Genomic DNA, 16367 nt, shown 5'->3' on the forward strand with positions numbered 1-16367 from the left:
GATCAAATCAGAAACCACTTCTGTAAATTCACAACTATCCCTGGAAAATAGAGACACATGGAGGGTCTGCTATTGTTGTGGTTTTCCAAACAGCTTATGGAGAAATCTAATACTCTTGATTTCCCCATTCAGCTTCGTTTTTACTAAACCCCTCATTTTTGTCTAGTCAAATGTGACTTTTATACTTATTGGGCAATTATCCCCTCATGTATACATTGAGTTGAACAACACTTGCATTCCACTAATTGCATCCTAGGGCAGAGTCATTTAGGGTAGAAATTTTACTTCTTTATCATGCCTGGAATGCATATCTACCCAATTTTACAGCCTCCAATATTTCTCTGATGAAAATTAGGACGTCCTATTTAATAATAATAATAATAGTAATAGTAATACCCCACACATTTGACTGGGTTGCCCCAGCCACTCTGGGCGACTTCTAACATATATATATAAACTTTAAACAATAAAAAAAACTTTGCTATACAGGGCTGCCTTCTCATATAGTTACTGATCTCCTTGGCTTGGGGGTCACATAACTCCATACACTCCAACATTTCTCTAATGAAAATAGGGACGACTTAAGGAAAAGCGGGACATTCCAGGATCAAATCAGAAACCAGGACGGCTTCTGTAAATCCAGGACTGTCGATGGAAAATAGGGAGCCTTGGAGGGTCTGCAGTCTATGTGAAGGAAAGGAAGATGGATGTAAGAAGGAGCAAGCAAAGAGGCAGCTGTTAAAAATATCAGACATAGCCAACCCCACATATGGCTAACTGGAGTCCGTCCAATGATGCTTTTGTATTTATGCAGATACAGCCGCAGCAGACGCTGAAGGAGGCAGCAGTCATTAATGTAATCCATTCCGATTCGCCCTTGCTGGAGTATCCTGCTGTCTGGAAGAAACCACTTGGCAGGAGCTTGCTTTCTCATGCAGAGGCGGCTGAATTCCGAGTTGCAGACTTAGCAACCTGCACCCATCCATTTATTCCACTGCTTGTTGGGGCTAGAACAAGCGCTGCAAAGGAGAGATTGGCAGCTTACTGGCAAGGGACAAAAATAAAGCAGAACTGTTTTGACACTCAGAGGAGTCCTGCAGGCCTCATTCCTAACCTACAAACTCATTGATGTTAGGGTACTTTTGTGGCAATACAGGAAAGACTGCTGACACAATCTACAGTGGTACCTTGGTTCTCAAACGCCTTGGTACTCAAACAACTTGGAACCCAAACACTGCAAACCCAGAAGTAAGGTTCCGGTTTGCAAACTTTTTTCGGAAGTCGAACATGCTCCATTTTGAGAGTTACACTTCCAATTTGAGTGCCACACTTCTGTTTTGAGTGTTACGCTGAGGTTTGTCTGCTTTTGCTATTTATTTTGCGTTTTTGTTTTTGCGGCTCTCTTTGTTTTGTTTTTGTGACTGTGTGGAACCCAGCGATTGATTGATTGATTGATTGATTGTGTGACTGCAGTACATTGTTTATTGCTTTCATTTTATGGAACAATGGTCTTGTTAGATAGTAAAATTCATGTTAAATGGCTGTTTTAGGGGTTGTTTTTAAAAGTCTGGAATGGATTAATCCATTTTGCATTACTTTCTATGGGAAAGCGCACCTTGGTTTTGGAATGCTTTGGTTTTGGAACGGACTTCTGGAACGGATTAAGTTTGAGAACTGAGGTACCACTTTACTGAAAAGTACTCAAAAATGAAGGGGTTTCAAAGAGCAGCAATATACAGCTCCAAAAGCACATTTTGGAAATGCAGGTTTTAATTCCAGCTCGATCACGGCATGTAATAAACACTTGTACTTTCTCATTCTAATATGCAACTTCTGTATGTAGTTAGTCATCAGCTTCTGAGACAGCCTTCAGAACTGATCTCAGCACATCTTCTTTGCTCCATTTCCCCACTTTTTCTAGAGTCACCTTTTAGCCATTTTTATTTGATTCGTTTTTCTAGGGTGGCTGGTGTCTTTATAGCAACAGGGCATAGCTGGGGAGTTAAATGCTAGCAACTGATATTTATCTCCCACCTACTCACCAAGATTAAGTTCTGTATCTTGTAGGCCTGGCAGGCTTACTTTGTCAACAGAAAGAGCTTGTGTATGGCTTTATTACCTCCACTGAACAAAACAGGCATGCAAAATAAAACCCATGTGCTACTGTAGTGGGAGGGGAGATGGCATGTTGCCCATGCACCTCCTTATGAAACAGCCAAAGCCGTCTTACCCATAGGCACTAGGGGTGCGGGGCACCCAGGTGCCAGGCTCTCAGGGGAGTAACCAAACAAACCCCTGGTCAAAGGTCCATCAGCAAACTCCTATTTCTCTTTGCTAGTCAATATACAGTGGGACGCAGGTGGCGCTGTGGGTTAAACCACAGAGCCTAGGACTTGCCAATCATAAGGTCGGCAGTTCAAATCCCCGCGACGGGGTGAGCTCCTGTTGCTTGGTCCCTGCTTCTGCCAACCTAGCAGTTTGAAAGCATGTCAAAGTGCAAGTAGATGAATAGGTACCACTCCAGCGGGAAAGTAAACGGCGTTTCCGTGCGCTGTTCTGGTTTGCCAGAAGCGGCTTAGTCATGCTGGCCACATGACCCAGAAGCTGTACGCTGGCTCCCTTGGCCAATAAAGCGAGATGAGCACTGCAACCCCAGAGTCGGTCACGACTGGACCTAATGGTCAGGGGTCCCTTTACGTTCACCTTTATACAGTGGTACCTCGAGTTAAGAATGTAATTTGTTCCGGAGGTCTGTTCTTAACCTGAAACTGTTCTTAACTTGAAGCACCACTTTAGCTAATGGGGCCTCCCATTGCCGCCCCCCGATTTCTGTTCTCATCCTGAAGCAAAGTTCTTAATCTGAGGTAATATTTCTGCGTTAGCAGAGTCTGTAACCTGAGGCATCTGTAACCTGAGGTACCACTGTAATTTCTTTGATACCATTTTAAAGATGTTACTTTGGAGCAGGCCAGAGGAATCTTGTTGATGGAATGGCCAAGTTTCTCAGTATCAAATCCATAAGCAGGAAAGTGGAGTCATGCGCCCCAGCAGGAGAAAAGATTTTACAACAGAATTGCTAAAGTGCTGCAAATATATAGGTCAGTGCCCTTGCATGCTTCAGTGCACAGCAAATGCCTGTGTTGTCCTGGTGCAAAGACATTCAAGCTTTGCCAACCCTAAGAGCCTGGCCAGTCCAGCTCCACTCATTCAAAAAGCATGCTCTCAGCTGACATCATCTATAGAAGGACCTAGTCCTACAGAACCTTTATGCAACTGTAAAGGACAGGGCAGGCACATGGTCTCCAATGCTGAATCTTGGACCCAGGGCTACAACTCAGAAAGACAGGGCACGGTTTGTTCTATAAAGAAAGAAACAAGACTGCTTTCAACCAAATGTTTCTTTTTAATGAGTCTAACACAATGGGCAGCAGAAGTCATCCAGAAGGAGACAGGAGCGAGAAGTAGAAAACAAACGGATACAAACAGAAATCAGTATTCTTCGCCCTCGTCATCCCCATCGGCACTGTCTGCCCCAACCTCCTCGTAATCCTTCTCTAGGGCAGCCATGTCCTCCCGGGCCTCCGAGAACTCGCCTTCCTCCATCCCTTCCCCAACGTACCAGTGGACAAAGGCACGCTTGGCATACATCAGGTCAAACTTGTGGTCCAGGCGAGCCCAGGCCTCAGCAATGGCTGTGGTGTTGCTCAGCATGCAGACGGCACGCTGCACTTTGGCCAGGTCGCCCCCGGGGACCACCGTGGGGGGCTGGTAGTTGATACCAACCTTGAAACCGGTGGGGCACCAGTCCACAAACTGGATGCTACGTTTGGTCTTGATGGTGGCAATAGCAGCGTTGACGTCTTTGGGAACAACGTCCCCCCGGTACAACAGGCAGCAGGCCATGTATTTACCGTGACGAGGGTCACATTTCACCATCTGGTTGGCCGGCTCAAAGCAAGCATTGGTGATCTCTGCTACTGTCAGCTGTTCATGGTAAGCTTTCTCGGCAGAGATGACTGGGGCGTAGGTGGCCAGGGGGAAGTGGATTCGGGGATAGGGCACCAGATTGGTCTGGAATTCTGTCAGATCTACATTCAGGGCACCGTCAAATCGCAGGGAGGCCGTGATGGAGGACACAATCTGGCTGATAAGGCGGTTGAGGTTGGTGTAAGTGGGGCGCTCAATGTCCAGGTTCCTGCGGCAAATGTCATAGATGGCCTCGTTGTCTACCATGAAGGCGCAGTCGGAGTGCTCCAGGGTGGTGTGGGTGGTTAGGATGGAGTTGTAGGGCTCGACGACAGCTGTGGAGACTTGGGGAGCTGGGTAGATGGAAAACTCCAGCTTGGACTTCTTGCCATAGTCAACAGACAGGCGCTCCATCAGCAAGGAGGTGAACCCAGAACCAGTGCCCCCACCAAAACTGTGGAAGACCAGGAAGCCCTGGAGACCTGTGCACTGGTCGGCCTGTTGGAAAGAGAGAAGTTTAACTCAAAAGTTTAATTCTGCTTGAACATAAAGTGAAACCTGCAACAAAACATTGCAGTGGGAGGAGTGGAGGAGGGTGTTTCAGGATCCCCCCTTTGCTATTCCATTCCCCTCTCTCCTTTGATTTTGCATTTTCTCCTCATTCTAGCATCTAGATTTCTATGGACTCTAAGCACACTCAGTCCTCACTTATTGTGTTGTTTTTATGACATTAACTGCTCTGAGCCTGGCTTCAGCCAGGGAGGGTGGGATACAAATAAATCATTATTATTATTATTATTATTATTATTATTATTATTATTATTATTAGTTTTGGAGGGTCCCCATTTGTTCTTCTTTTAAAGGATTTTGTCTATTTCCAAAAAGCTGGCCATTCCCTCTTGACACGGGCAGTGCTTTTTCTTGCTACAACCCTGCTCACATCCGGAACAGAGGAAAAAAGAAGGAACATATTAAAGAAATGTCCTTTCTCCATTTATAATGGGTGCTTTTGTGAAACGTCTCTCCTGTTGTGTTTAGAAGTCCCTAAATACTTCCTTCCCCCAGTCCCATGGGCAGCAGACATCAACTCACCAGTTTCCGTATCCTGTCGAGGACCAGGTCAATGATCTCCTTGCCAATGGTGTAGTGGCCCCTGGCATAATTGTTGGCAGCATCCTCCTTGCCAGTGATGAGCTGCTCAGGGTGGAAGAGCTGGCGGTAGGTGCCAGTGCGCACCTCATCTGTGGAGAGAAGAGATCCCGAGTGAAATGGTATTTAAGACCATCTGCCCTTGGGGAAGCATATCTGTTGTACACCAGGACAAACACATGTCTAAGGCTTCTGAGGAGATCTAAGCGGCATGCCCACCATATAGGTGAGGCACATGACTTCTCCCAAGGAATCCTGAGAACAAAGTAGTTTGTCAAGGGTGCTGTTGGCTCTGTGAGGGGGAAACTACAGCTGCTATGATTCTTGTGGGTGGGGAAGAGAATGGGCTTTAAATACATGGTAATTTACATGTCTCCACCCCCATCGTTCAGCCCAGACATTGAGGTCCAGCTCTGAGGGCCTTCTGGCAGTTCCCTGCCTGTGAGAAGTGAGGTTACAGGGAACCAGGCAGAGGGCCTTCTCGGTAGTGGCGCCCACCCTGTGGAATACCCTCCCATCAGATGTCAAGGAAATAAATATCTGACTTTTAGAAGACATCTGAAGGCAGCCCTGTTTAGGGAAGTTTTTAATGTTTGATCTTTCATTGTGTTTTTAATATCCTGTTGGAAGCCACCCAGAGTGACTGGGGAGGCCTGACGAGATGGGCGGGGTATAAGTAATAAATTATGATTACGATTATGATTATTATTAGACATCCTTATTTTCATTGGAGAAATGTTGGAGGGTATATAAGCTACAGCCCCACCTGTAGCATGTAGCATGTCTTGTTTGTATGCTCACCAATCACAGTTGGCTCCAAGTCTATGAAAACGGCCCTGGGCACGTGCTTGCCAGCTCCCGTCTCACTGAAGAAAGTGTTGAAGGAGTCGTCTCCTCCCCCAATGGTCTTGTCGCTGGGCATCTGCCCATCAGGCTGGATGCCATGCTCAAGACAGTAGAGCTCCCAGCAGGCATTGCCAATCTGGACTCCGGCTTGGCCAACGTGGACGGAGATGCACTCGCGCTGTGAAAAGAAGCAGCTATAGTAGTAGCTCCAGCAGAAATACAGCTCTCAGGGAGGTTTCGGCTGAAGGACCGGTCACCGCTTGACAATTTCCCCACGTGTCAATCAATTACCACCCGTTCCCATGCAAATTCAAGTTTGCGAAATTAAGCGTGACCTGTTCTTAGAAAACATTAACCATTCCCCCCTCCCCTCCGTGGGCAAGGTACGCTTCAGCAGCTTAAACTCATGTGCAAGTCAACCTGTAACTACTTATCCACTAATTCACAGGGTGACTTTGGGCCGCTAATTGCAGCAGCCTCGTTTATCTTCTACTTCAGAAGTGGAGGCGTTTGACTTGCCTCCAGAACTGCAGAGATGAAAGAGCAGTTCTGACAAAGGCTCTAGCCAGTGTTTCTGAGCAAATCTTTGCCAGTTAGCTGCTTAGTTGGGCTGCCCTCTTTCTAAAAGTAAAAACCAGGACATCCCCAAGGTTGTTGAGTTTTGGGTTTTTTTTTACAAAAACACCCACAATCTTGCTTGAGATCCAGGACAAAGCGCCAACCGACATCAACTCCCCCGCCCCCAACATCAATTCCATCTTTGAAATCCCAATAATGTTACAAGTGTAAAATACATTGCAAGTGTCATGCCTTTTGCTACTTGTAATGTGGCAGGTATTACGGACAAAATGGAGAGATATAAAGTATGGATTATGAAATAATATGCAGTTGAACAGGGGCAATAGGACCCATGGAGGGGAAGATGGAAAATCCTAAATATGGATATGTATTTTATATTGTTATAATTCCATATTTGTAAAAAAAATAAACTTTATTTCAGTAAAAGAAGTCCTGATAATGTCCTGGGAAAACCAGACGTATGGCAGCCCTGGTTACTAGCAGGCTGTTGTGTAATTTTCATGCAACAGAACAGTCCATTCATAAACCCCTATCATTAAGGAAGTCTTCTTGCCCCTTTAGAATTGAAATGCATGTTATTAGAAACTGTGTGCTTACTGATGACTAGTAGAATATTCTGAAGACTCGACAGCACGAAAGCAAAGGCAGCCACAATTCATTGACTTAGAAACAGGATATGTGAAAAATACACTCCTCTTTTAATAAGTGAGATGTTGATATTTGGAGTTCTTTTCAGCAGGGTTGCTATATTTCAAAAAAAAGAGCTTTTTCTTTCTTTCTTTCTTTTTTGGAAACCGCCAAAGCTGTTGAGCTTTTCCCCCCCAAGATCCAGGACAAAGCACCACATTTCAGAAATTCTCCCTGGAAATATGGCAGCCCTATTTTCAGAAGATTTAAACTCTCACTTTATGCTTCTGTTTGACAATTGGTAATAGAGACATGTCTTGTGACAGCTTTTGCAGCCAACAGCAACTGCCCATCTGAAGAAAACTCAAAATGGAATTCCTGCAGCTTCTACTGATATGCCTTGACTGTCACCTTTGAAACAGGAAGACTTCCCCATTACCACAAACATTCCAGATTAGAATGTTGTCCCTTTCTTGGTGCCTGAATAGCAGTCTACTGGATGGGCAATATTAGCAGTGCTCATTCCAAGTATTCTTTAATCCTAAAATCTGGAATTCTTCACCATACAGACTCGTAGTACAGTGGTACCTTGGGTTAAGTACTTACCATAATTCGTTCCGGAGGTCCCCTCTTAAACTGAAACTGTTCTTAACCTGAAGCACCCTTTAGCTAATGGGGCGTCCTGCTGCTGCCGCACTGCCGGAGCACAATTTCTGTTCTCTTCCTGAAGCAAAGTTCTTAACCAGAGGTACTATTTCTGGGTTAGTGGAGTCTGTAACCTGAAGTGTCTGTAACCCGAGGTACCACTGTATAACTAGTCAGAGGAATTGGTTAGGGTGAGTTTCATTTCTGAAGGCTATTTTGAAGTCATTAATCCTATTTAGAGGTTTAAATGGGCAGCACAACTTCAATGAGCTCAGCAGTTTCTAAAAATTTTTTTAGCAAAATGTATCTACCACTTGACTTTTAAAAGAAACACATCAAATTGATTAATAGAACTTCAAAGCAGTTTACACAGCTGGCCTTTGTGTTTAGGGGTAGGTTTGCCCCAATTAATCCTTTGGACCCCTTATGACTAGCAGCCACAGTCTATATTTGGTCTTTCAAGGGAAAGGTACAAACCTCAAGACGACCAGCGGTGAAGTTTTTGCAACAGATTGTTTAAAAGAAAAAGAACTTATCAGAGGCATTCCGTGCTTTTGCTGAAGACAAGAATTTCAAGGCTATACTAACCCTTATCCTGGAATCCTTCTCGCTTAATAATCCCATGTAAATACGCACAAGATGGCAGTTTTAACTCCAGAGGAATGCAGTGGACGTCACTCAAGGAGACATTAAGTAGGATTGTGTAGCCAGTGTGAGAAACAAGATGGATAGGTCAGAGGAAATTCAACTATGGTAGCAATTTGTGAATTGTTCATGCAAAGCAGAACATGTTTTGCATTCTGTCCTTGTTTGAAGACAATGTGCCTCTATTTCCCAGCCTCAAAAGCTTAGAAGGTTCATAAGTAATGTTCTAGCCCATGGGTAGGCAAACTAAGGGCCGGGGGCCGGATCTGGCCCAATCACCTTCTAAATCTGGCCTGCGGATGGTCAGATGGTGTTTTTACCTGAGTAGAATGTGTGCTTTTATTTAAAATGCATCTCTGGGTTATTTGTGGGGCATAGGAATTCGTTCTTTTCTCCCCCAAAATATAGTCTGGCCCCCCACAAGGTCTGAGGGACAGTGGACCGGCCCCCAGCTGAAAAAGTTTGCTGGCCCGTGTTCTGGCCAGTAATGCATATGGAGAGAGTGTACTTATTGAAGGTACTCTAGCCATTATAATCTGTCTCCCTGCCTGATGTTCTTCAACTAGGCTGGTGCTGCTTAAGGAGGAACAAGATGTTTGCATTTATATATTAAGCTTCCATTTAGTAGGCATTTCCTTATGGAAAAGACTAGTCAAGTGAACAAGCAGTGCCTGAAGCATGAAGCCTAATACAGTGGTATCTCAGTTGATGAACCTAACCCATTCCGGAATTCTGTTCTTAAACCAAAGCTTTCTTAAACCGAGGCACACTTTCCCTACTGAGGTGTCCTGCCACCGGTGCCCTTCCACCGTTCGGCTTCCATGGCAAAGTTCGCTAACTGGAACACTTACAGTGGTACCTCAGGTTACAGACACCTCAGGTTACAAACACTTCAGGTTACAGACTCCAGTAACCCGGAAGTAGTACCTCAGGTTAAGAACTTTGCTTCAGGATAAGAACAGAAATCGGGCGGCGGCAGCAGGAGGCCCCATTAGCTAAAGTGGTACCTCAGGTTAAGAACAGTTTCAGGTTAAGAACAGACCTCCAGAATGTATTAAGTTCGTAACCAAAGGTAGCACTGTACTTCCGGTTTTGCGGAGTTCGTTTACCCAATAGTTCCTAAACAGGCCTGTTCATAGACCGAGGTACCACGGTATACAGTATACAGTGGTACCTCGGGATGCGAAGGGGATCCGTTCAGGGGCCCCGTTCGCATCCTGAATAGAACATGCAGACGCAACAGCGCGTCTGTGGGTCGTGTTTTGCCACTTCCGCGCATGCACGTGACGTCATTCTGACCGTCTGCGCATGTGCAAATGGCGAAACCCGGAAGTAACACGCTCCATTATTTCCAGGTCGCTGCGGAGCACAACCCGAAAATACTTATCCTGAAGTATATTTATCCCGGGGTATGACTGCACAGTTGCAACAGTCTTGCCCCTTCTTAAACACCACTACTCGAAGAATACGCAGACACAGAGATGAATGAACAAGTGACTGTCCTGGTCAAAGAGTACACTGGAGTGTCTCCAGGTAGAATTATGTTTACAAGACTCCTATAGTCCCTTTAAGTGTATTGTTAGGGGTAGGCCTAAGTTCCAGTCCTTCTGCACTGCCCCCCCCAATCTTCTGCCCCTTCCCCAACCTTTCTAAAATCTTAATTTTAAACTGTTTGGACTTTGAGGCTGCTGGGCATGCTTCACAGCACCATGGAGTAACCTGTGATCTTAATTTGCCCAAAAACAAAAACTTGCATCTATTTATGAATAAAAATTGGCATGTGCAATTGTAGGCAAATTTATGCCTTGGCATTTGCCCGGAATCTCTCAGGGCAATGCCCTGCTCCTTCGTATATCTCAGCTGCTAATTGAAATCTCATTACTTGTTTGGATCATTCATGTACGTTCATAGAGTAGTGAAGTGTTTGCAGCTCAACAAAAGGCCAGGCTAAGTTGTTGCTATGTCACTGAACATCCCAGGCATTTGGAAACTATGGCTGGATAGGTCTCAGCAATGGTTAAAAGTGCAGACCCCTTAATACAGAGGAGTCCCTAGCAGAAACAGCTGTGGGGATCGTTGTTTAACTAGTCCTATAAGATAAGAGGGACGCAGGTGGCGCTGTGGGTTAAACCACAGAGCCTGAGACTTGCTGATCAGAAGGTCGGCGGTTCAAATCCCCACAACGGGGTAAGCTCCCGTTGCTCGGTCCCTGTTCCTGCCAACTTAGCAGTTCGAAAGCACGTCAAAGTGCAAGTAGATAAATAGGTATCGCTCCGGCGGGAAGGTAAACGGCATTTCCATGCGCTGCTCTGGTTTGCCAGAAGCGGCTTAGTCATGCTGGCCACATGACCCGGAAGCTGTATGCTGGCTCCCTCGGCCAATAAAGCGAGATGAGCGTCGCAACCCCAGAGTCAGTCACAACTGGACCTAATGGTCAAGGGTTCTTTTACCTTTACAATAAGATAAGAAGCCAAAGATAAAGGGGTATGGACAGCACAAAGTAACGGCGGCAAAAAAACACACTAACAAGGGGATGTGGCTGCAGGTCATCAGTCGGCAATGGAGATTGGAAGCTGGTGATATTTGAAAACCAGCGTGGACCGCGGAGAGGAAGATGAGGAGCAAATTGTACACTGTTTTGGACTAGCTCACCAGACCTTAAGGGCTCCAATTTCCAAGACTGATTTCCTCAAGTGCAGCACCAGGAAGTCTCTTTAGACATTTCTATAGTGCTTGAAGGGATGCAGGTGGCGCTGTGGTCTAAACCACAGAGCCTAGGGCTTGCCAATCAGAAGGTCAGCAGTTTGAATCCCCGCGATGGGGTGAGCTCCCACTGCTCTGTCCCTGCTCCTGCCAACCTAGCAGTTCAAAAGCATGTCAAAGTGCAAGTAGATAAATAGGTACCGCTCCGGCGGGAAGGTAAATGGCGTTTCCGTGTGCTGCTCTGGTTCGCCAGAAGCAGCTTAGGCATGCTGGCCACATGACTCGGAAGCTATCTGCGTACAAACGCCGGATCCCTCGGCCAGTAAAGCAAGATGAGTGCTGCAACCTCAGAGCCGTCTGCAACTGGACTTAACGGTCAGGGGTCCCTTTACCTTTACAGTGATTGAATAGTCTAGTCCTATGGTAGCATATTACACTGATCCTGGTCTGACTGCACTGGCTACCAATGAGTTTCCATATGAACATACCTGGATTCTGAGATCATCTTCTGAGACCCTTCTTTGTATGCCACCTCGAGAGATCTAGAGCAGGCCTCCCTTGTGGGGGGCCGGACTATATTTGGGGGAGGGGGGGAGAACGAATTCGTATTCCCCACAAATAACCCAGAGGTGCATTTTAAATAAAAGGACACATTCTACTCATGTAAAAACGCACTGATTTCCGGACCGTCCACAGGCCGGATTGAGAAGGCGATTGGGCCGGATCCAGCCCCTGGGCCCTAATCTGCCTACCCATGATCTAGATCAGTGTTTCCCAAGCTTTGGCCTCCAGCTGTTTTTGGACTACAACTCCCATCATCCCTAACTAGCAAGACCAGTGGTCAGGGATGATGGGAATTGTAGTCCCTAAACAGATGGAGACCAAAGGTTGGGAAACACTGATCTAGATCAGCCTTTCTCAACCTGTGGGTCCCCAGATGTTGTTGAACTACAACTCTCATCACCCCTAGCTAGCAAGGCCAGAGCTCAGGGATGATGGGAGTTGTAGTCCAACAACATCTGGGGACCCACAGGTTGAGAACCGCTGATCTAGAGTGTGGCAACAGAAGAGCAGACCTTCTCTGCAGTGGGTCCCCATTTGTGGAATGCTCTCCCCAGGGAAGTTCACCTGGCACCTTCATAAAACGTTCCTTTTTAACCAGGCCTTTGGTTGATTTGATTGACATCCTTTGCCCTTTTAAAATGTGGGTTTTCGGGTGGGAGGGGGTTATTTGGTTGTTATTCTTATTTTAATTATATATTCTGTGGTTTTACATTTTTGATTTTGTTCAGTGAATTGCCTTGAGACCTCTGTGTATAGGGCAGTATATAAATTCAGTAAAGAAATAAGTAGCTAACATGGCATCCTCCTGATATTGCTGGAGTACAACTCCCATCCATGATGAATGGCCTTGCTGGCTGGAGCTGATGGAAACAGGTGAGTCACCCAGTAACCCATCTGGACTCCAAAATACACTTTATTGGATATTTGTATATTTCTATTTCTTTATTAAATTCATATACTGCCCTCCATCTGAAGATCACAGGACAGTTTACAGCAGAAAGATACTAAAGGAAAACACAAAATACATATAAATGGCAAAAAAACACCCTCCTATAACGACACTTGGTTGTGTTTAGTCTAATTTCACAGAAAGAGAAACTTTTCCATCATATCTGGACAAACAATTAATTACAGACTATTTAAATGTAATAGCTGAGTTGAAACTGCAAAGAGATAGTGGGAAGTCTTATTGAGTTTTATTAACTTATGAGTTTTATTAACTCATAAGGGACTCAAACTAATATGAAGGTAATTTCTTCTTTTGATTTTGTGTATAGCTTATTCAAGTTATGGTTTGTACTCCTTAAATAATGTTGTTGATAAATATTTTTCTGTCTTGTTTCCCCCCTTTTTTTCTGTTTGCGAGCTGAGTTTTTAAATCTTTTTTCAATGTTTCACATTATATCCTTTTGCAGTGCTATCTTACGTATCTTTTATTTACTTTTTTGCAAACTTTGGAACTGTATTGAAATAAAAAATTAAAAATAAACAAATGACCAAAAAAATCAATAACACCCACTCACAAACAAATGCTGTAATTTATTTATTACATTAATGGCTATCCCTGCCATCAACTATATTCTAAGATTAACTGTGTTACATTTATGGCACCTTCAATTTGAGCCTGTTCTGCTTCCATTCTTTTAATCATCTGCACAGGGAGATACCCGACTGTAACAGCCACAATGCAGGCCCCGTGCTCAGAGCTCTTCCCTTGATAAAAAAAATAGGCAAGGCCTGGATATTATAGGGGAGCCTGAGTTCAAGGGAGTCGTGGTTCCTAGTCTGTAATGCTTGCTTCCCTAGGAGTGCCCATCTAATCTAGATGCTAATGGGTAGATGTTTTGAAACCAACTATTTTGAATTCCTGACTAGATTCGGCTTGCTGTAGCTGGTTGTTTGCGGTGGAGGCAGTATTCAGCAACAGCTGAAAACAGAAGGGAAGGCTACCCACACGACAGATCCAAGGCGGGGTGGGGCTTACCTGCCCCCACCCCGAATATTTTATTGAAGTTGGCATCCCTGCTTCAGACGTATATAAACTTTATGAAGTAAATAAATCACTACTTGCTGAGCAGCCTCATACATTTTTTATTGATGCTGCAACTGCATCTTGAGTGCTTTACCACATCCCTTTTCGATTATAAAAATTCTACCTTCCATTGTCCTTCCTTGACTATGGCTGTACGTTCCACACCTTCCAGCACATGTTAAAAGATGTTTCGTCCTTTTCACCAGCAGCTGGGCATCACGCAATGCCGCAGAAAGCCCCTTAGAATAATAATTTATTATTTGTACCCCGCCCATCTGGCTGGGTTTCCCCAGCCACTCTGGGCAGCTTCCAACAAAGATTAAAAATACATCAAAATGTCACACATTAAAAACTTCCCTGAACAGGGCTGCCTTCAGAAGTTTTCTAAATGTCAGGTAGTTGTTTATCTCTTTGACATATGATAGGAGGGTGTTCCACAGGGTGGGTGCCACTACCAAGAAGGCCCTCTGCCTGGTTCCCTGTAGCTTTGCTTCTCGCAGTGAGGGAACCGCCAGAAGGCCCTCGGTGCTGGACCTCAGTGTCCGGGCTGAACGAAGAGGGTGGAGACGCTCCTTCAGGTATACTGGGCCGAGGCCGTTTAGGGCATCTCTTTGCAAGAGCAGCTGGCAAGTCCAAACTTGGCCACTTTCGCTTTCAAGATGCTACGCAAGCCCAAAGGAGCTTGCCTTTTAAGTCTTACCCAAACAGCTTAGGCTGGCACTTTTGCAATGGGCATTTGGAAACAGAGCGGTTTTCAGAGAGCTGTGATTTGGAGAAGCTCTCTGGTTCACAGCGCTTCCTTCTTTTAACCAATAGCCAAAATAAGCAAGCACAAGTTTGGTTCTTCGACAGGCCCCTTCCACCACATTCTCTGCACCCTGCTTGTGTAGATCTTTTGAACCCTGCTGCGTTAAGCGTCTTAGCATGCCGTGTCCAAAGTCAAGAAGGGAGATGGTGCCAGGAAACTGTCATTCTGAGCTTAAGAGGGTCACGTCCTGCAGCTGAGCATCGCAAAAGCAAGATAACTGCGCAGTCTGGAGGATCTTGGAAATAGCTTATTTGCAGATCCATGGAGACCCATTTCTCAGAATGAGTAAAGGGAGGCTTCTAGCAACCCCTCCCTGTTTCTCGCACATATTATTATCCTCCTGGGCCTGTCTTGTTGCTCCTTGACTACCCATGAATCCTGCTTCTGGCTTATGTCCTACCAGGCTCTACAGAGCTGCAAGAGAGCGACAAATACACTCCAAGCCCTCTCCCCCAGGATTATCAGTATCCAGCGCCTGACTCAGGCAGAGAAGGCACCTCATGTCAGCTAAATCGAGATTCAGAAAAGTTCCCCAGAGCCGGGTTCACCCATTGGGTGGGAGTGGTTGTCTATTATTATTATTATTATTATTATTATTATTATTATTATTATACATGAGGAAGCTCACAACAGAGCTGCGCATCCTGCCCACATACCTAAACCTCAGAGCATTATTTTGCTCACCCCACCCCTGGCCTGCGGGAAAGAGCCTGGATACGGCTCCTCAAGACATCAGCCCAGCAGACACGTGTCTGCGCGTTACGAGGAGCACGTCCTGCACGCAAGTGCTCTTCCCTCGATTTTTTCTTTCTTTCCCTAAGCGCCGCGCCCCATCGCAGGAGTCAGAGAAAAGCTCCAGCGCAGCCGATGGGGCCAGGGGCCATCTCCCGAGGGGAAGGGAAGGGCGACTCGACGCCACACCTCCCCATTCACACGAGATCGCAACCTGGCGCCCTTCAGCCACACCCATGACCGGCTTACCGCTACACACGTGTTCCGGGAGACCCAGCTGGCTGCCAACACGCGCAGGACACGGTGCCAACGCCCTGGGGTGCCCGAGCACCCACAAAATTGCCCACGAAGGGGCCAGGCACCCACAAACTTCGGGGCCAGGGCTGTGCACGCTGCATGGCACCCACGGGCCCAGCTGACACTCCCGGGACACAGTCCTGCGCGCCTTCCCAAGAACCACGAGGAAACACGCATTGCGCTTTAACCAGCCTTGTTTTCCCTTTCCCAAGGCACCAAAATCCCCAGAACCGAAGCCGAGGTGAGGCTACAGGAGCATCCGACCCACGACTTACCATGTTTCCCGGCAGGCAGGATAGAGACCAAACAGATAAAGGAGAAAGAGAAGGCTGAGAAACGGGATGAGCTCCGCCTTCCTCACGAATCGACCCGTTCAGGGAGTCGCCAGTGAGCAAAAACTTCTTCCCAACTTCAGCACTTTGCCGAGGGCGGGGGGGGGGCTTTTACTTTTATAAGGCGTGAGTGACGTAGGCAACGGAGGCGGGGCTTCGTGGCGGGAACAGAAGGGGGGAGAGGGAGGCGCACCGCCCCCGCTCTGACCCCTGATTGGCACGTTCGAATTCCCCGAAAGGGGAATGCGGGGACGAGCGAGCGCAGAAGTCGAACCCAGAGCTTGACCCGAGCTAAAGGCGCTTTCCACCTCCACGAAACAGAGTTGGGGTGCCAACTTGAATAAAATATGCGGGGGGGGGGGCAAGCAGGTAAGCCCCGCCCCGCGCAATCGATCACAAGACAAACACCCACACACCCACACCCAATGGCAATGCCCAGCAA

General features: G+C 46.3%; 1 protein-coding gene across 1 annotated transcript; it reads right to left on the reverse strand.

Annotated features, from left to right (window-relative positions):
- Positions 1 to 3383: 3383 nt before the first annotated feature.
- Positions 3384 to 16027, reverse strand: LOC309362861 (tubulin alpha-1C chain). The gene is made up of 4 exons (XM_081898832.1): positions 15869 to 16027; positions 5917 to 6139; positions 5059 to 5207; positions 3384 to 4464 (listed from the first exon to the last, which is right to left on the reverse strand). Exons 1-4 carry the CDS (start codon positions 15869 to 15871, stop codon positions 3490 to 3492), a joined length of 1350 nt encoding a protein of 449 aa, XP_081754958.1. The 5' UTR covers positions 15872 to 16027; the 3' UTR covers positions 3384 to 3489.
- Between the last annotated feature and the right edge of the window lie 340 nt (positions 16028 to 16367).

Source organism: Podarcis melisellensis, assembly GCF_964234715.1.
Source record: "Podarcis melisellensis genome assembly, chromosome: 2".
NCBI classification, from domain to species: domain Eukaryota; kingdom Metazoa; phylum Chordata; class Lepidosauria; order Squamata; family Lacertidae; genus Podarcis; species Podarcis melisellensis.

What these genes read in the sequence shown, in the direction of transcription:
- LOC309362861 (XM_081898832.1), bottom strand. An exon ending in CTTGGAGCCAACTGTGATTG is followed by an intron (nt 5,208 to 5,916) that starts GTGAGCATACAA and finishes TTCTCTCCACAG; the next exon opens with ATGAGGTGCGCACTGGCACC. An exon ending in TCGACAGGATACGGAAACTG is followed by an intron (nt 4,465 to 5,058) that starts GTGAGTTGATGT and finishes TCTTTCCAACAG; the next exon opens with GCCGACCAGTGCACAGGTCT.